Below are 18,967 nucleotides of genomic sequence, written 5' to 3' on the forward strand. Positions count from 1 at the left end.
GTTTGTAATGGTTTGTTTTGTATGGTGAAATTAAATATATTGTACTTTATTCAATGTAGGATGGTTTATTTGGTGTTTCTAGTTTATTTTATATTTCATTTTATTAAATAAACTTAGTGTATATGTTGTAAAGGTTTTTTTCACTTAACATGGTTTATCACAAACCATTTTATGTTTTTGTTTTGTTTAATAAAGGGTTATTTGAATATGTGTCAGTGCACTTATAATGTTATAGGTTTGTTGCACATGTACATTGTTAAAGTATTTTTATGACATTATTTATTGACATTTACAGTTTGTTGACTTGTAATTATGATCTTTATTAAAAGGTTTTTCTTATGAAACTATTGCCTGAGTGTAAATTGTTGAAAGATTTATATAGTGATGCATTAAGTTTTGATATTTCATTTTGTATTTTACAGTGTGTTAACTTATTATTATGGCACCTGATAAAGAGTATTTATTATAAAACTGAAATAGAAACCCTTACAACTCTATTTAAGTTTTATCAAGACTTTTTGGACCTACGTGTTTTTCGCACATCATGAGTATTTATTATTGCTTGTACTTCAGCAGTAGTATAGTGCTAAATAAAGAAGTCAGGGAATGCATTTTGAAAGTGTTACTATTATTACTACTTATTATGCTGCCTATATATAAAAACACACACTTCAATAATAGTAGCTGTAAATTGTAATTGCAATTAACATCTATATCTGAAATGTTACAGTAAAAGCATTAATTTTGTCTTGCCTGGGATAACTATTAACAGAACTTCTGAGTTTGGTTCATTGTGAGTTTCTTGGACTTGGCTATTCTCATTCATTTATCAGTTGCAGAATGATAACAATTAAGCTATTTATATACATAGTTACCTGGTTTCCAGTTTTGAATTTAAGAGCCATGAAGTTTAATAAACATTAGATTTTTCACACAGTTGATTAAAAGCCTACACCTTGTTTCTGTAATGATAAAGTTTATGCTACTAAAGCCTCATTTGTATTTGGAAGGACTGCATGAGATGGCTTTCAAACACCTTATTAAAGGATCCAAATCTGATAGAATCTGGCACATACAGATGTCTAGAAATTCTCTGTATCCCATAGCTGTTTTTGAAAATGGCAATTTGAAACTGTACAAAGGATTTATCTTTGTAAAACCAGGATTTATCTCTACTGGCCACTCAGTAGCTGAGAATTTATGTTTGGTATGAAATCAGAAGTGATCCAGTTGGTTCATATGATGAAGTTGGTATAATAACCATTGTTTTATATTGTTTATGATACTAGTTAAAAATTTATCACAACTGATTGAAACAATCTTGTTGTTATCGATCAGCATTATCAATGCAAGCTTCATTTCATTAATGTTTCATCTTTTTACCCTTCATTACTTCTAAAATTCATATGCTGCAATGAATTAACTTTTCTGCATGAGCTATAGTAATATTCCTTTTCTGTAAGATATTGGAAAGAAGAGAAAGTTTGAATAATATATCATGTGTAAGTGCCAGATCAGGAAGAAACTGTTTTGACAAAATGCATTTATAAAGCACCCTGACAATGCATTAGTCAAATGTTGGGCAATTTTTATCAACACCACAGCTAACAGACTCGAAATGATAACACAGAGACATATAGCTTTCCCAAACAACTAAAATGGCTCTGAATGAACCCATCTAATGCCCATCACATGTCCAATTTATTTTCATATCTTCATCAAGCTTCACTGCATATTAAAGAATTTCTCTTTGGATCTTGGGAGATGGACTGTAAAAAGAGTACAGTTTGTCCATAAATGAAAGAAAATTATTAACACCGTGTACTTCAGAAATTGCCTCTCCAACTGATGATTCAAAGTAATGATTTAAGCAGTCCCATACTATAATATTATGACACTTCAGTAGTATTTGTTGAGCCATACCAAACTTTTTTCCTAGCATTATGCTGGTGCAATCACTGGTAAAAGTAACAAGATTGTTCTGAAGATAATTATGTTCAAACTATGCATTCTGAGACAAGTAAGAGAGTGTTTGACATTAGCAATTCTGCCAAATCCAAAACAAAAAAGAAAGAAAATTTGAATCATTTGATTTGTGTGTTTCACATTTTAAATAGATAATCAAAGTGGTTTTGCTTTCAAGGACTATTTATCAAGGACTAGTTATTTTTCCTTTTATTTCAAGGATGCATTTGGACACTCTTGATCTCATTCCTTGTGCACCTTAATCAGTTATATTAGTAGCACTAAACTGCAAATACAAACGTTGTAGTATTTCTGTGTCATTTAATGCTTTCAACTGCAACTAATTAAGAAGGTCTGAATATGGTTTATCATTTTTGGCTATATAATATGCAGGTAGACTCCACTTAAGATTTATTTAAACAACCCACAATAGTTTCAAATTGTTCCCTTGCACTCTGAATAATTTTCACAACAATGTTGTGCGACTGCATCTTTGAATGAAGAAAAACTTTTTTCTCAGGGATGTTAGTTGCACTGGTCATGTGCTGCAGTTGAAAGAAACTGAACTCCATTCTTTGGAAATACTAGAACCTTGTAAAACTTGTGATCTAAATGGTCCTAAATCTGTTACAATGAGCATGCTACTCCTACTACTTTTCCCAAATCACTCTCACATCATGGGTAAGCCTTTTTCTTATATACCCACATCTTTGCAGTTAAAACTTCAGATCATGCAGACATGAACTCATCGTTTTTACATTCAGTAGCATCACTTGTATGTTTGCCTGTTATCATAATGTCATTGAAATTTAATGTATTACTAGAAGTAGCTTGTGGAATTACTTTTATGTGCAAAATAAAAAAAACAAAGAAACTTTTATGCATTCAACACCATTCATGCAATCACACGTACAAGTTTCACTTTCTTCCATTTCTTGTGTTTTGCTTTAGTGAAAAATTATTGCAGAAATGGTTGTTTATGTTTGTCACTCATTTTTTAAAGACCACTGTGTGTTTCGTTTTTAGATAAAAAAAAATTATTTAAATAAACAGATTTTTGAGCAACCCTTTCTTACAATATTCACAGAGCCTTGATTCTCAGAATGCCACTATATAATTTCACTCACTTACAATACATAAAATAATAGTCTTTCACCAATTTCAAGAGGGATATTTTTCTAAATGCTAAATATTTAAAAATATTTCAACTGCTCATTAAGAAGAATATAATTATATCAATGAATTACAATGAAATCAACTTGTTTTACAAACAAACTGTTGTCATGTCAAAGCATTGTGCAATGGCACAATGTTCCAATGTATCATGCACTAAAGCTATTGATTACAGGTTCTATAAACACTATAAATAATGATTATATATACTTACTTACAGGTTATACTTCATAAACCCTGGTTGAACTTACAGTTCCCTGATGGATAACCTGCTTCTAAAGTGATTAGCATGGAAAATAAGTGAAACCAAAACAGGCCATGTTTATAGGAAGCATTTAATGTGTAAGTATAGTAAAATAGGAAACAGGATGCTCATAAACTCTTATACACTTTTACACCTATACCACAAATAATTGCCAATCACCCCAGAAAAATAACTAACATTCAAATACCTAACAAGATTATTGGATTGAATCAGACTTTGTACAGAGCCATATTGTAATTGTTTTCTCTTGCTTTTATATTTTGCTTTAGCCAATGCTCATTGTAATCACTGTACTATAAACAAGCTGATAAACCCTACTCCACTGTGTTTTCAAAATTGTAAAAAAATTGGAAATTGTACTGCATGAGCTTATTTGCTATTAACAGTGTCAAAGTAAAGTGTCATGTAAACAGTCTAATTACCAAGAATGGTGTTTCATTACTTTATTTTTGAAAGCTTTCTATTTGAGCTACTAACAGTAAAACTTTTTGGAATTTCATGCTCCATCTGAAAAGTCCCAACAGTATTATTCATTTTTTTGGTCAAGTTTCTAAGCCAGCTGCTAACAATATAATAGCTACATAAAATAACTGTGGAAAGGTAAGAAGTACAAGTTGTTTGGAACCTTGTGAGAAATACTAACAAAACTACACATTTTATTTTGCAATATTTTCTTTTATTGTACTTTGATCACTTGCCTATAGCCTGGATGGAAGGGTTAACGATTATTTCTCTTCTTTCTTCTAGGGGTGGGCAGAGGCTTAGAGAGTCAGTAAAATTATTGACTCCCCCCATTCACTCCACTTATTAATTTTTGCTGATTTCTCATTAAGAAAAAAATAAGTAACAAATTTCTTCATAAATCCATGAAAAATCAGTAGCCATTTTAGCTCACAGTAGGCCGATAAGTCTTGAAATTATTAATTATTACTCATTTTTATTCATCATTTTATTCATCCCTGTGTATCAAGTTTTTATTTAGAACGAAAACAAAACACAACATATTTTAAGAATAAATTAAAACAGAGTGTAAAGATGCTTTACAAGTTTACTACAGTTAGTAAACAGTTCTAAACCAAAAAGGAGCAGAATTATTATTTGAACTATTATTCTAATTATCTTTAATGCCTCGATCTTACTTATATAAATAAAATATACTACTGTCTGGCTCCTCAACAGATGCAGAGCCTTGGGGCAGCTGCTCCCATGTCTACTCTTGTCAGCCCTGAGGATGGGCAAAAACTTCACAAAATCAAAGATTTGTAAGATAATATTCATTTGAGATGGTGAGGGAATGGCATTTGGACTAAAATAAAAAGGTAAAAGAACGGCGTTCCTACGTGTTCCCACACTGATACACCTCTTTATATTTGAAAATAATCACACCAGTGATCAAAACATCATACCTGCTCTAAAAATAATATTTCTCACTGTAAAAGCTGTAACTTGCAATAAAACAAAAGTTTATTAGTAAGAAAATAAAAAAAAATTATTGTAATATTGTTTATGTTCAACAAGGTGCAATAGCATAAAAAATGTTTATATGTTTAACAGCTACATTTAGGGTTTTCTTTCTGTTGTTATATATGATAATAATAATGCATGCTATTTGAAAACATAAATTATTATGATAAAAGTGAATTATTTGGATAATAAATATATTTTAAAGAACTTCAGCATCACTATTTGTGTTCATCAAGAAGCACAACTCATTCATAATGGGAATCATAAGGAATTGCACAAAATCGTAATAGAATGTTTGGGCAAAAAACACTTTCAACAGTAAAGTGAGATTTCAATTAACATTTTCAAACCTTTACTATGTACTGCTAAGGCTGTATACATATCCACTCAAAATGGATCATTGGTAATTCTTATTAACATTATTTTTTGTCAGCCTACAGCAAAAACAACTTGGTATATTGCACCCAAAGCTTTTGTAGAATACTAAATACAATACTGAGAAGATCATGGTTTATTAAAAAGTATATTTTTTTCCATGAGGTAAATAAGCTAAAAAAACATCATAATTTTGGTGTAAACAATGTTATCATTACCTCTTAAAGTTAGCTTTCTTACAAACAACTGATGTTCATTTTAAAAAACTTAAGTACAGGGGGAAACACGAATTACCAGCCAATACTAGATGAACATTAGATTACTATAACGTTTAGATCCTCAATGCTTTGTTCACTATACAATTGTTATCTTCAGACATCTAACCCTATGTTATGAATGAAGTGAAGAAGTAAAAAAAAATCAATACACCTAATATTAAATTTTGTTACACACATTTTGAGGATGATTACCTTAAAAGACACAAATATTTATTAATATGATGTTTTAGATGTATATATTTTATTTGAAAAGGCTGATTTTTCTATTGGTGAAATTTTGTATGCAATTAATGGGTGTTATGTCTTAGTCTGAGCATATATTTGCTCAGTGCTATGAATTATATGCAGAAAATTTAATTATACAGAAACTATAAATACTCACTGTAATCTCAAACAAATCTCCATGACAGTATCAAGTTACAGCTTAACATTTTACATCTTGAACTAATGTGATTAAATAGTCAATAGCTGCAGTAAATCATTATGACCATAAAGCTAGCTACTAGCTATGTTTATTATTATTACAATGTATGCTATAAAGTTAACTATCATATCTAGAAATCTTTTGTCTATAGTTAAGCATAACAAAAACCAACAAACAAGATAAATAAAAAAGTAGGAATTTAAAAACCTGAAAATACAGATTGTAAAAAAAGTAAGAAAACAACACTTCATCAAATGTAAATCTAGTTAACAGCATGAAGCTAGAATAGAGTTTTATCGTTTGAGTACATAATGTCTATGGTACTTCCAGCCTTGATTTCTTTACTTTTATATGATTCCTATTTTCAAGTTTTAAAATTCCTAATTTTTTATTTATAGTGTATTAGACGTGATGAAATGAGGGAACAATGATACTACTGGATCTACACTTGTGCCAAACATCTATATTACTTTGTTTAGGATAATTTCACTATCTACTGTTAAACAAATTAAAACACCTAAAAAAACATTAAGGGAAAATGTAACACCTTCATTTTAAAATGAACTGCCAATTTTACTCTCACTCTTAACAGAACACAATACTATAGTGTACCATATCATAGTTCTCTATAAGAACTAAACATTTTGAAACCATACATTCCTACTATTTTTAAAGCTTCCAAACCAAAGATAGGAAGAAAAGATTAACCTAACACATAGTATTTCACAGTTTGATGTGGTATAATATTAAATGCCAACTCACTAAACCAATGATATACTAACAAAATTAACTTTATACTGCATTTCATGACCAAATAGAATATGAGAAAAATCCACCTGAGCATCTCTTAACATTCCAGGAAGTCCAGTATCCTCCATGTATCCTTGTCCACCAAAAGCCTCCAGTCCTTCAGAAACCACAGCAATAGCCTAAAATGTTAAATAAGTAACTGTAAAATTTTATGCTTTACTTTATGAGGTGGTATTTCATTTTTTGGTAATTGTTATTTTGTTTATATTTTATATACATCATTTTGATGAGCTGTCTTTTGAAATACCAGTTTAGTTAAAGTTGACGCTAATTTATGTACTGTGACAAAAATGACTGAAAAAGGGTGTTATTGTGGTTTTGCTGTAATATATAAACATGTCCATTAGATGCTGTGTTAACAAACAATGAATTGTAATCTCGTTATCTGGTAGAAAATAAAAGTATAATAGAAAAGGGTAAAACAGCCAGATATTCAAGAGTTACTTGCTTAAGTTATTTTGCATTAAAAGTTAGAGATTATTATAATAACCTCCAACATTAGGTGTTTTTTCATTATGATTGCTTTTCTTAACTTAAAACATTATTGGAGCTACAAGTTTTTTATTGTGAATATTCTGTTTTTTAACGATTTTACATAAATATCTGTTTTATTGAGAATTCTGATTGTAACATTTTAGTTGCTAGCTAGATTAAAAAAACTGTATCAAAGTACAGAGCTGAATTCCACTAATACTTACATTAAGATAGTTAGCTTAATTTATAAGCCCTTTATGAAGGTTCCAGTGATCAAATAAACATCTTATGTTACTTTTAAATATATTTGCATCACCTTTTGATTAAAAGCCATGCAATGTTATGAACATTTTCTCTTAACAAGATGAACACTAAAAGTCCCTCACAAATCACTATTCTTGACATATACTGCCCTCCATATGCACAAACATTTACTCACCACTAGCCTTACTACTTCCACCTATCAATGCACTTTCACGTGAGACATCTACATGCTATCATGCAAATGGTCATGCAGCAACCCTCTACTAATAGAAATGTGACACAACTCCTATTATTATCAGCACCTTCTCTTCTGTGCAACCTTTAATCCTTCCAAGATTGGACAGTACATACAAAACTTACACCAAAAGTGAGGAGGTCAAGTGGGAAATATGAGAGTAAGTATCTATTAAAAAAGCATTTTCAGTATGGAATAACATTAACCTGTAATATGATATCTTACCTCTTCTCGTAAATAGCTAATATTCCACATTAAGTTTGTGAAGAATCAAATGAGATGATCCCCCTTTAGAAAGTGCCTAAAGAAAGACAATGGTGTAATCAAATAAAAATACAGTAATACCCCCATGGGAAACTGCACCACTTCTGAGCCAGGTTATTCCTCATCAACTTGAAATTGTGTTGCAATAAGGGTGGAAACAATGGAGGAACCTCCCCAGTTTAATCATGTGTGCACATTGAACCCAAAAATAACTATATATGTCAGGGGGTCACAACAACCAATTGTTCAATATAAGTTGGCCTTGAGACCTAGCCAATCATAACTTAGAGTTGTTTGTGTCAAAGAGGTATGTAAAGTTCATAAAATGTTAAGTTGGATAATAGTTATAAGAGCTGTTAACTAATTTCAATAAAGTAAAATAAAAAATGAAGTAAACAATAAAAATAAAATATCAGTGGCAGCAGGAAATATAGAGAGTAATAATGCAGTGCAATATATAGAAAATCATATCAATGTAGAGAAACTGAAGCAAAAATAATACTATTAATGTAAAGTATGTTTAATTATGAATTCAGTTTTGAAACATTTTCAGAGACTTGTAAAGGCCAACAATACCATGATGAAGATTACAGTACTTAACAGTGCTCTATCCAGTAAGCTTCTTCAGTTTCCCTGTTTCGGTTAGATGTAAAATTTGTCTCTATACCCATTAATATCTTAAAGAAAGTGCCCAAGCATGTTAGTGTTTTGTGACTGGAAGTTCATTGTCTGGTTTGATTGTTAAGTTGTGATTATTCAAACATTCCTGTTTAGTTGTTTTGGTTTAACCTACATACTGGAAGTTGTATTTTCATTATTGGATTAAGTAAGTAACTTTTTTCAGAGCAGGTTAGGAGTTTAGTGATTTTGAACTGTTTTTGATTGTCTTTATCAAAACGTTTTCCACTTTCTGAATGACCTTACAGGTATGGCATCACTTGCTCTTGCAAGAATGACTTCCTCCTGATGTCAATGTAAAGTTAACTTTAGAGTGAAGTAAATGTTAGTGCATAGTCTTATTTTTTCTTAAAGAAATGATAGCATCTTCTGTAAAAATAGATTTTTAGTTAATCATTAAGTATAAAGAGGTAAAAGTTTCTTTAGTATCTGGAATAGGTTGTTGTTCTTTTTTTTAGTTTTGGGTGATAGTTAATAACCAGTGGAACATGAATTGGATTTTAGGTAATTGTTTCAAGGCAGATTCATGTGGTATATTGTTAGCTTTGTCAAGTTGTTGAGTGATAGTGTTTTGTTTATAACCTCTTTCAGTCATAGTCTGTTCCAAAGAATTAATATGATGGTCATGGTTCTTACTATCAGAGCATATCTTCTTTAATCTAAGTGCTTGATTGATATTGCATTTGATGTGTGGAGGGTGACAGCTTTGATTATGTAAGCATTGTAGTTTACCTGCTGGTTTTCAGTACAAGTCAGTATGAAAAATATCACCTTTTAATACTAGGTTTACATCCAGGAAACTTATTTGCATAGTGTAGTAGCTGAGAGTAAATTTACTAGAACTGTGGAAGGTGTTAGCATGTCTATAAAAGGATAGTAATGAATCTTTGTCTCCTACACAAATTTTAAAAAATCATCAATGTAGCATCTCTAAAACATTGGTATGTCTGTGCAACTTTACAAGTTTCATCTCTAAGTTTCAAATAAAAATGTAAGCATAGTTTGGTGCCATCTTGATGTCCATAGCTTTTTGGTTGAATATAGAATTCATTGTTAAATTAAAAACTGATAAGTTCAAGTACTTGTTCAGTTAAGTTTATAATAATTTGAGTGTTTGGTTTGCCTAGTTTTAGCAGAGAAGATTCTAGAGATTTTAGGCCTTCATCGTGGAAATGTTTGTGTAGAGAGAAGAAATATCTATAGTACAAAGAATAGTGTCTGGAGGAAGTTTTCTATTGCTCTTAATGTCAGACATCATGTTTAGAAAATATGTTGTGTCTTTAATGTATGACATAAAATGTGGAGGGATATCTCTGATGTGGTGATGAATATAAGCAGTTAAGTTTTTCAGTAGGCATACTGCAATTGGAAATAACTGCACGACCGGGATTGTTGGTTTGTGTATTTTTTGTAACATGTAAAAGTTATCTGTAACTGGGTATTTAGATGAAAGAAAATGTTGCAGTTTAATGACTAATGTGTTGGCTTTTCTGTAAACTACAAAGCATGTTTTCGATAAATAATTGGGAGCAGGAACTATGGAAGGAATGAGAGGAGAGCCCTCACCAGACAGAGAATGCAATCAGAATCAGAATGAGTGTAAAAGTATGATATAGAAAGAAGTGATATAATTGTGAAGGTGGAATTACCCTCCTGGGTAGCTGAAGTTTTGGGTGGAAAAAAACAATCAGGAAAAAAGACCACATAGAAACTATAAAATAAGATGTAGTTAGCCTCAACAGTGAACATATTTGAATGACAATGTTTGCATGTTAATATGAGAGGGAAAATGGTTTTCAAGGGAAGATAATACAAAGAACAGGTTGATAAAAGTTAAAAGGGAGGGGGCAAGGGCATGAAAGATGACAATGGGAATCCAATCCAGGAGATTTGGGGTGAAGAGAACGGGTGATGCAGAGGGAACAGAACTAACAAGATAAGAGTATCACACTGAAGGCATGTGTATAACATGTAAAACAAAATGTGGCAGATAAAGTCATGTGATAGGCTACAATGAAGAAAACTGAACAACCCCTGTCAAAAAGCCAGGTTAGAAAGGAAGTGATGAGGGGTAGGGTCAGACAGGCTCAAGGATAACCATGGCATATGGACCAACAATGGTACATGTACCACTTTCTGTGACGTACTGCCATGGAAGAAGGATGCACAGAATGTAAAATCAAAGATGCTACATGATGGAAAATCTGACCCACTGGGCCAGAGACCAGACAAAAGCCACACATGAAGCCTAAGTGTGAGAATGAACAGATGACTCATTCCAGACTGGGGCTGATGAACGAGGTTCAGAGAAAGTGGGAGAAAAACAGGTGACATAATGAGTAAGTAGTACAAAAGTAAAAATTACAGCTGAGCTTGCCAATATTGAGCCACCAACAGAACCTGTCATGGAATGGTTTGGATGATAGAAAGAAGCCAGGAAATTGGATAATTGGAAAGGTAGGCATACAGGTATAGACCTACTCAATCCTGATTGAGAGCATTCACTGCTACAGTCAAAAGATGTATAACAGAAAACCAAAACCTTGAGACCTGAACAATAAAATGACTGGCAAAAGCATCCAGCTCTGGAACAACATGCTGGGCATACAGCCCCCAAAACACTCACAGCCCCAGTGACTAATCCATAGGAAGAGTCCTGTTGGGATATAATAAATGATATAGAACAAGATTCAGAACATCTGGAATGTGACAAGCCAACAAAAGGATTTAATGACTGTGGGCTCAACACAGGAGGTCCAACATCTGCAAACAGAGGCCTGGAGATGTACAATACCACTGTTGAGATGTAAGGATAGACCATCACTGACTGGCCCCAAAGGTTTGGAAGAGAAAGAACCAAAGCCTGATGAATGGCAAAAAGCTCAAAGAAATTGATATGGAGAGAGGACTGAGAGAGAATCAATTGCTATAAAACCTCTTGAGTGTCTAGATAAGCACCTCAAATGGAAAGAGAAGCATTTGTATGAAGAAGACATTCTGGTTCAGGAGGAGGAAGGGGAACATCAATAGTGATGTTGTCTCAATTGAACAAATGAACAAAGAGGTTCTGTGAGAAAGGAGGTGAGGGCCATACAAGATATCCCAAATGAGTCTCTACCAGCCCATCAAATCCATATGACAATAAAGAGGGAAGAGGATTTTCAGAGAAACTCACATCTCTAAAAGAGAGAAAACTTCTGTAGAAGTGGGAGAAAAGAAGAGGAAAGGTTGAGAACTAGTATCTCCATAACTCACAAACAAATGAGAGAAGGTTAGGCCCAACTGATGAAGGAATTGAATAATATCCAAGAATGAATGAAGTATTGCATGGGGGGTGAATAAAGACTTCTCCAGAAGATCATGGAATAGAAAAGCACCTCAGTGGACACAATAAAGGTAAAGCCATGATGCAGGGAGATGATAAAATAAAGGAAGACCATCAAATCATTTATTTTTGTCATCTTCCATAGACCAGGAGTGAAATCCTATAATTTCTAAGATAATCTGCAAAACCCAAGGTTCATGGTGAAGGATCATCAAATTAGAGAAAAGTGGAGATTCCTTGCCCTCACAGAACCCAATCCATCCACATAGTTTTCAAGGCCATCAATTGTCTCCAAAAGGATGCCATAAGTACCAGGAGTGAAACTTGGGAATATGAAAAGCTTGAATCAGAAAGAAGAGTGAATAAAATGTTAGGCTTGGGATAGCACCTTTGAGGGATGATAAAGAAAGGCTTGTACCTGAGATACATATAAGATAGTTAGGATATTAAATTCTGCTTTTTATTCAGTTTTTACTGAAGGTTTAAGCAATATGTCTCAGTTTGAACAGTTAATAGATGAGAATATCAAACATAGTGATCACATTAATTCTGAGTTTGTTAACAAACAATTGTTAAGTTTAAAGAACAATATGGTTCCTGGGCAAGATAACATTCCCCAAGGGTTTTGAAGAAAGTTAAGGATTGGATATTTGAGCCACTTGCTACTACTTTTTGTACATCCTTTAATAGTAGACAGATACCAGAGGATTGTATGTTTGTTAATGTAACTCCTTTTTTCAAAAAGGGTGATAAAAATTGTCCTGGTATTTATAGATCCATTAGCCTTACATCAGTTTTGGGAAAAGTTTTGAAAAGTCTTATAAAAGATGCTTTGCAAAGTAATTTAACAATATGTAGAATGTTATTGGATTGTCAACATGGTTTCACTAAGAGAAAATATTGCCATACAAATCTTTTGACATTCTTTGAAAAGGTCACACTTATGAAGATGAAAGTAAGGACGTAGATTTGATACATCTGGATTTTAAGAAAGTATCTGTCAAAGTGCCACATAAATGACTTTTAGAAAAAAATATCTCTATAGGTGTGTGAGATAAATTAGCTAATTGGTTAGAAGAGTGGCTGAATGAAAGAATGCATAAATTTCTCACAAACAGAGTTCAGTCAGACTGGGTTAATGTCATAAATGGGGTACTTCAGAGCTCAGTCTTAGGGACTTTGCTCTTATTGATTTACGTTAATGACATATATGAAAGAAGAGTCAATAAATTACTTAAAGTTACTGATGATTTTAAGGTCTTTGGTATTGCTGGCTGTGAAGAAAATGGTGCTACTTTACAAAAGGATTTAAATCATTTACTGAGTTGGACAAATAAATGACAAATGGGTTTTAATTATAATAACTGCAAGATAATGCAGCTGAGTTATCATAATTTAAACTATATTTATAATTTGGGTGGGAATAACCTTAACAGTGTACGAAAAAAGGATCATAGTGTAGTGGTTGAACAGAGTACTTTTGCTAGTAGTATGGCAAATAGAATTTTAGGTTAGGCCACATTTGGAGTATTGTGTTCAGTCCTGGACTCCTTACCTTAGTGATGACATTGAATTGTTAGAAAGAGTTCAGAGAAGGGCTACTAGAATAGTGCCTACCATGGAAGTGTTGTCATATAAGAAGTTAAGATCTCTGAAATTGTTTTCTCTTGAATAATTAAGAGTTAGAGGGGATCTGATTGAGGTGGTTAAGATTGTTAAGGGGATTGATAGTATTTGTGCGTGCATCATACACTTCTGTGTTTAATGATGAAAATGGTAAAATTAGGGAATGTGAGTACAAATTTTGATAGGGTAGGAGCCACCTTCATTAAAAACATTTTATTTTTATAACAGAATGGTTGGCCTTTGGAAGTTGTGGAAGCAGTGAATTTAAGAGAGATCTTGATAACTATACAAATGATAAGGGTTAGCTTTGATGTTTTTTTTCTCTTTTTATTTAACAGTTTCAATTTAGTTTAGAGCATGGAACAGCCTAGACAGGCCAAACTGTGTGAATTTTACACAAGGCAATTGGGATTAAATTAATGTTTCCTTCATCTTTCCTTTCACAGCCAAAGGAAGGAGCTTTACTGATGCTAAATGTGGATCCTGAGTTGTCATGAATATTATTTCTGAATTTATAACATTAATTGCTTATTGATAAACTTTGTATCATAATTTTGCATATTACTTTAAATACACCTGACTATTACACCATGAACTTCTATATTTATATAGTTTAATCAACAAGGGAATTTTTGATTGAAGAAAGTGAGGGCATTATTCTCTTTTTGAAATATTTTTTACAGTACCTCTTCTTAAAGTTTATAAAATTGTTATAATTTTCCATTTGCATGTACGATGTTTTTTTTTTTGCTTTTGTTTTTGAATTTCGCACAAAGCTACTCGAGGGCTATCTGTGCTAGCCATCCCTAATTTAGCAGTGTAAGACTAGAGAGAAGGCAGCTGGTCATCACCACCCACCACTAACTCTTGGGCTACTCTTTACCAACGAATAGTGGGATTGACCGTCACATTATGACACCCCCACGGCTGAAAGGGCGAGCATGTTTGGCATGATGGGGATGCAAACCCGCAACCCTCGGATTATGAGTCGCACGCTTTAACGAGCTTGGCCATGCTGGGCCTTGCATGTACGAAGGCATTTTTATTGTTCTCAACTTGTGCAGAGCATACTTATGAGAAAACTGTATGCAGTGTTTTCAGTAAATTACTGCAAAATATAAAACTTCCTTCTTAAAAAGTAAGCAAACTTGAAAATGTATTTTCAGAAAAAAAGAAATAAATATTTCATCTTTAGCTATAAAACCAAACACCTCTATAAACTGTATTGAAGTTGCTTGTTAACGCAAGATATACATACAGTTAACTACTAATGTAGCATTCTACTTTTGAGGGGAGATGTGTATATTTTTAATTATTTGGTGACAAAAAAATGTAGTTCTTAACATCAAAATTTAAAATGGAATTAATTTGTTTGGAAGTTGTTGTTTAGTTAGAAGTGGCACTGTTTCTTGTTAAATATATGATCAGTATTTTGTGCTGACCAAGTTTTGTTATCACAGTGACAATTTTACTAATAATAGCTTAAAAACTAAAGATGAGGTATGCTTACTTTTGGTATGTAAATAACCATATTTTAGGCATAATAAATATAAATGTTTTAAACCAGCAAAGGATTAGACTGTGAATTAAAGTGATGAAAACTTTATACCTGTTGGGAGCTTTCTAAATGGTTTGATCTGTGAAGTTGTACTTATATGGAGTAAGATGGTAAAAGCTGACTTCTCTTTAATAGGTTGAAAGTACTTGTGGCTACTAACTGTTTGGTCATTTTAATTTGAGAAATGTTTTAATAAATGATGTAAAAGTTGAAAATACAAATATTCTATCCAATATAGAGCAAGGGATATTATTCTTGTTTAATTTTAAAAGTGTCAACAATAATACATTATGGGTTAACAGTAAGATAACTTGTTTTGTATTTGTGAGTTTATGAAATGCAAAGTGTGGTAATATGATAAGAATTGTTTGCTAGTAACAATCGCTGTGGATGTAAAATGTACTATACTGTTGGATGAGATGTACAAAGCTACTGCTTCCTTTTTACTTGTAGCTGACAGAATCCATATGTCACCATGGCAGCAAGGGTTCTATTTCCTTGAATATGACAGAATTATTCTTAAGTGTAATGAGACACTGAATATTTGTTTTTCTGAACAGTGGGGCAGGGAGCTGCATTATTATCTAAGGTAATATGTTAAACATAATCCAAACCCTAAAAATCCATTATAAACAAAAGAAAAGTATAAGTGCTTTATTCCAAGATCAGATTATGTTTTATGAACCTTATCTTTGTTTTAATACTATTAAGTTGTGCTAAGATTAGCCATTAAGACTACTTGATATTAAAATTTTACAGTTTAGGCCAAGTAAATATTATTTTTAAACATCAATATTTCATCTCTATTGTAAATGAATATATTAGCCTCTGCTTATGAGATTTTAATTTCACTTTAGAATAAAATCACACAACACAATAAGAATACAAATAAATATAAAAAAACGAGCATGTTAACAGACACATAAAAACAAAGGATAATTATTATAATAATGCTGTTGAAATAAGTCTTATCTTGTTGGGTCTACATTAATCAAAGGAATAGCACACTAATTATTTTGTTTAAGAATGAATTTCTAGATGATAACACATGGAACCTAGACCTGACTAATGAGATCAGTACATTTTTATGCCCTTTTAAAATTCAGTTCATAAGAATGTCATAACTATGTGCAGAAACCCTGCATGGAACGTTTTGAAAAATTAAATACATGAATATACCTAAACAAAAGATATATTCTACACTAGTTACAAGAAGGTGAAAGACAAAGATTTCCAGTTATGAAAGTGATGAATCACATTTTGCATAATAATTTACTTAAAACATATACCTTTACATTTGTGAAGAGTTTAGATATACACTGTTTTGACTGCTATCAGTTGTTTTAAATAATTATAGAAATAAATACAGTAGACATGTAATTTCTTAAAGCTGAAAGCTGTAGAAGTTAAATAATAATTATTTTGAGGAATATGGCAACTGGTTAAAGCAAAAAGACATGAGCATAATTGTAGGCAATGAGATACCTGCCTAATTATAAATTTTTTACTAACTGAATTACTGAGTTATTCTTTATGCCCTTTATAAAGGATATATGTATATAAAGATATATTCTCTCCATGTGTAACGAAAGTAGTGTCATAGTAAAGTACATGTGGTTTGACACAATATAATACCATAGTGGCACGTCTAAATGTTTCATAATTACATTAAGAACAACAAACTACAACTGTATGTTAAGGGCATGTGGATTTAACAAGGTAGAAATAATTAAGGTTGCATGGTCTGTATTGTGCATTCAGCTGCATTAATTCATACTCTTTCAAACTAAATCCTACATCTGTGATACATACTGCAGTTTCTCATCATTTTACAGAAAAATTGGATGCTATATTTTATTCAATTTTTATGAAAGGTCATTCATAGCTGGTACTTCACATGAATAACGTTAATGCTTGCAATAATTATTGAAATAACTTCTTTTTTATTTTGTAGTATGTATTATGTCTTTAACTCATTAGTTTATAAACATTCATTTACAAATATTAATTTGCACGTAATATATCATGTTCCTTATATACCTGTTCATCTTATTTGGTTGACAATATATGTAATTCTAATAGAATAGTTGATATTCCGTTTTTATTCAATTTTAAAAAATGATTTAGAATTCTAGAAAAAGCATCAAAACTCAATCTTCTGCAGTGAGCATACTTTATGCCATAACAAGAATGCACACATAAAGTAACTGAAGAAAATACAGATCCTTGTAAATAATTACGTGTGTTGATAGAACATTAAAAGGGAAACACAGAAACAAGTACAATAAGTTCAGTAGAAATGTTGGCTTAGGCATTTGCTATCATAAATATGAATTTCCAAAAGAAAACAAAAAAAAAATCAGAAAAATGTTATTCTATGGTTGTTAAAATCAATTATCTGTAATGAGCTTGTGTGTCTAACTGATTGGAAACTATAAAAGCCCGTTATTGAAATTATAAAATTTTTGAAATTGAGAAATTGGAGATAAGATCATTCATATGACACAGAAAAGTGAGAATTTATAAATATTTTTTTTGTAATTAACATATTAAAACTTCAATAATACAAAATTTGGATTATCAAGTGCATTTTCTCACCATATTTATTAAAATCCAGTGATAATACAGGTGTTTAATTAATGCTGAATGTAACAATGTAAAAAGATCATTACACAAGCATTGGAATACACCAGTAATGATGAACTATGTGCATCAACAGCTAAAATTCAACCACATCAACTTAAACCTTTGTTAAAATATTTAAATAATGAACCTGAGACTGAAAAAATATATGATTTGTCTGAGGATGAATCAGAGGAAGATGGTTCTTAGACTAAGGCTCAAAGCTATGGTGTGTGTGATAAAAATTTGTTAGATTATGGAACTGCTTTAAAATCATTATTTAAATAACAGACATAACAACATCTTACCAGTAGGTATTAATCATAGCAATGGTCAAAAAATACTTAAACTGTATAGACTCTACTACTAAATGAGATAAAGCATATTATTTGTCATGATTTCAGTATAAAAGTAAACCTTTAACTTTACAATGTATTATTTGAAGTATCAAAAATTCCTTTATTTTTATTTCTTTACATAATATCTATAATTGTATTTTCCTGATGTTTATTAGAATGAAGCAATCAATTTATATTCTATACTAATCATAATTTTATATGTTTAATAACTTTAATATCACATGTTAGTTTTTGTTCCATTTGTTGCCTATATACCTATTTTAAAGCAGCGTTTTAGAGTTAAATGAATTTTTATTGTTCAGTACATTGTTGCCAAAAGAAGGCTCTGGTAAGAGGGCCAAAAGCTTACAGATACAAGTATTTTAACATAGAGAAAAATACATATATAATTTTACACACAATTAACATCAGATCACTTATTTTTTCCAATATTTATAAAATTAAAAGTTACAAAGAATAGTTTCAATCTTTTTTTAAATAAAACTAAACAATATAGTCCTATATTTTTATGTCTGGAAACATTGCTGCTTTTGTATACAATCTAATAAGGCTCCTTGAAAATGTATAAAAACAAAATTTCTCATCTGTTGATAACTATTAAATTTTTTATCAGACAATGTATGAGACTGAAGACCTATCGCAACAGTGACATCCCACCATATGAGTCTTGTTTTGAAAAAAGAAATATGAATGAGAGTGAAAACAAAACCATCTATGTCTACTTCGATGTTTATCAGCAAAATTTTAATTTTTTGTGATAAAGATGATGAAATTAACAAAAAAAAACATAAACAATGTGTTGTGGCCA

The 18,967-nt window shown here is 31.4% G+C and overlaps 1 protein-coding gene across 1 annotated transcript in view; it reads right to left on the reverse strand.

The window, feature by feature from the left end:
• Positions 1-18,967, reverse strand: part of LOC143225782 (acyl-CoA dehydrogenase family member 11-like) — a 92,459-nt gene that overhangs the window by 21,952 nt on the left and 51,540 nt on the right. The window contains 1 exon segment of the mRNA XM_076455777.1: positions 6,781-6,873. Within this exon segment, the coding sequence (XP_076311892.1) occupies positions 6,781-6,873 (93 nt within the window).

Source organism: Tachypleus tridentatus, chromosome 1, assembly GCF_004210375.1.
Source record: "Tachypleus tridentatus isolate NWPU-2018 chromosome 1, ASM421037v1, whole genome shotgun sequence".
NCBI classification, from domain to species: Eukaryota; Metazoa; Arthropoda; class Merostomata; order Xiphosura; family Limulidae; genus Tachypleus; species Tachypleus tridentatus.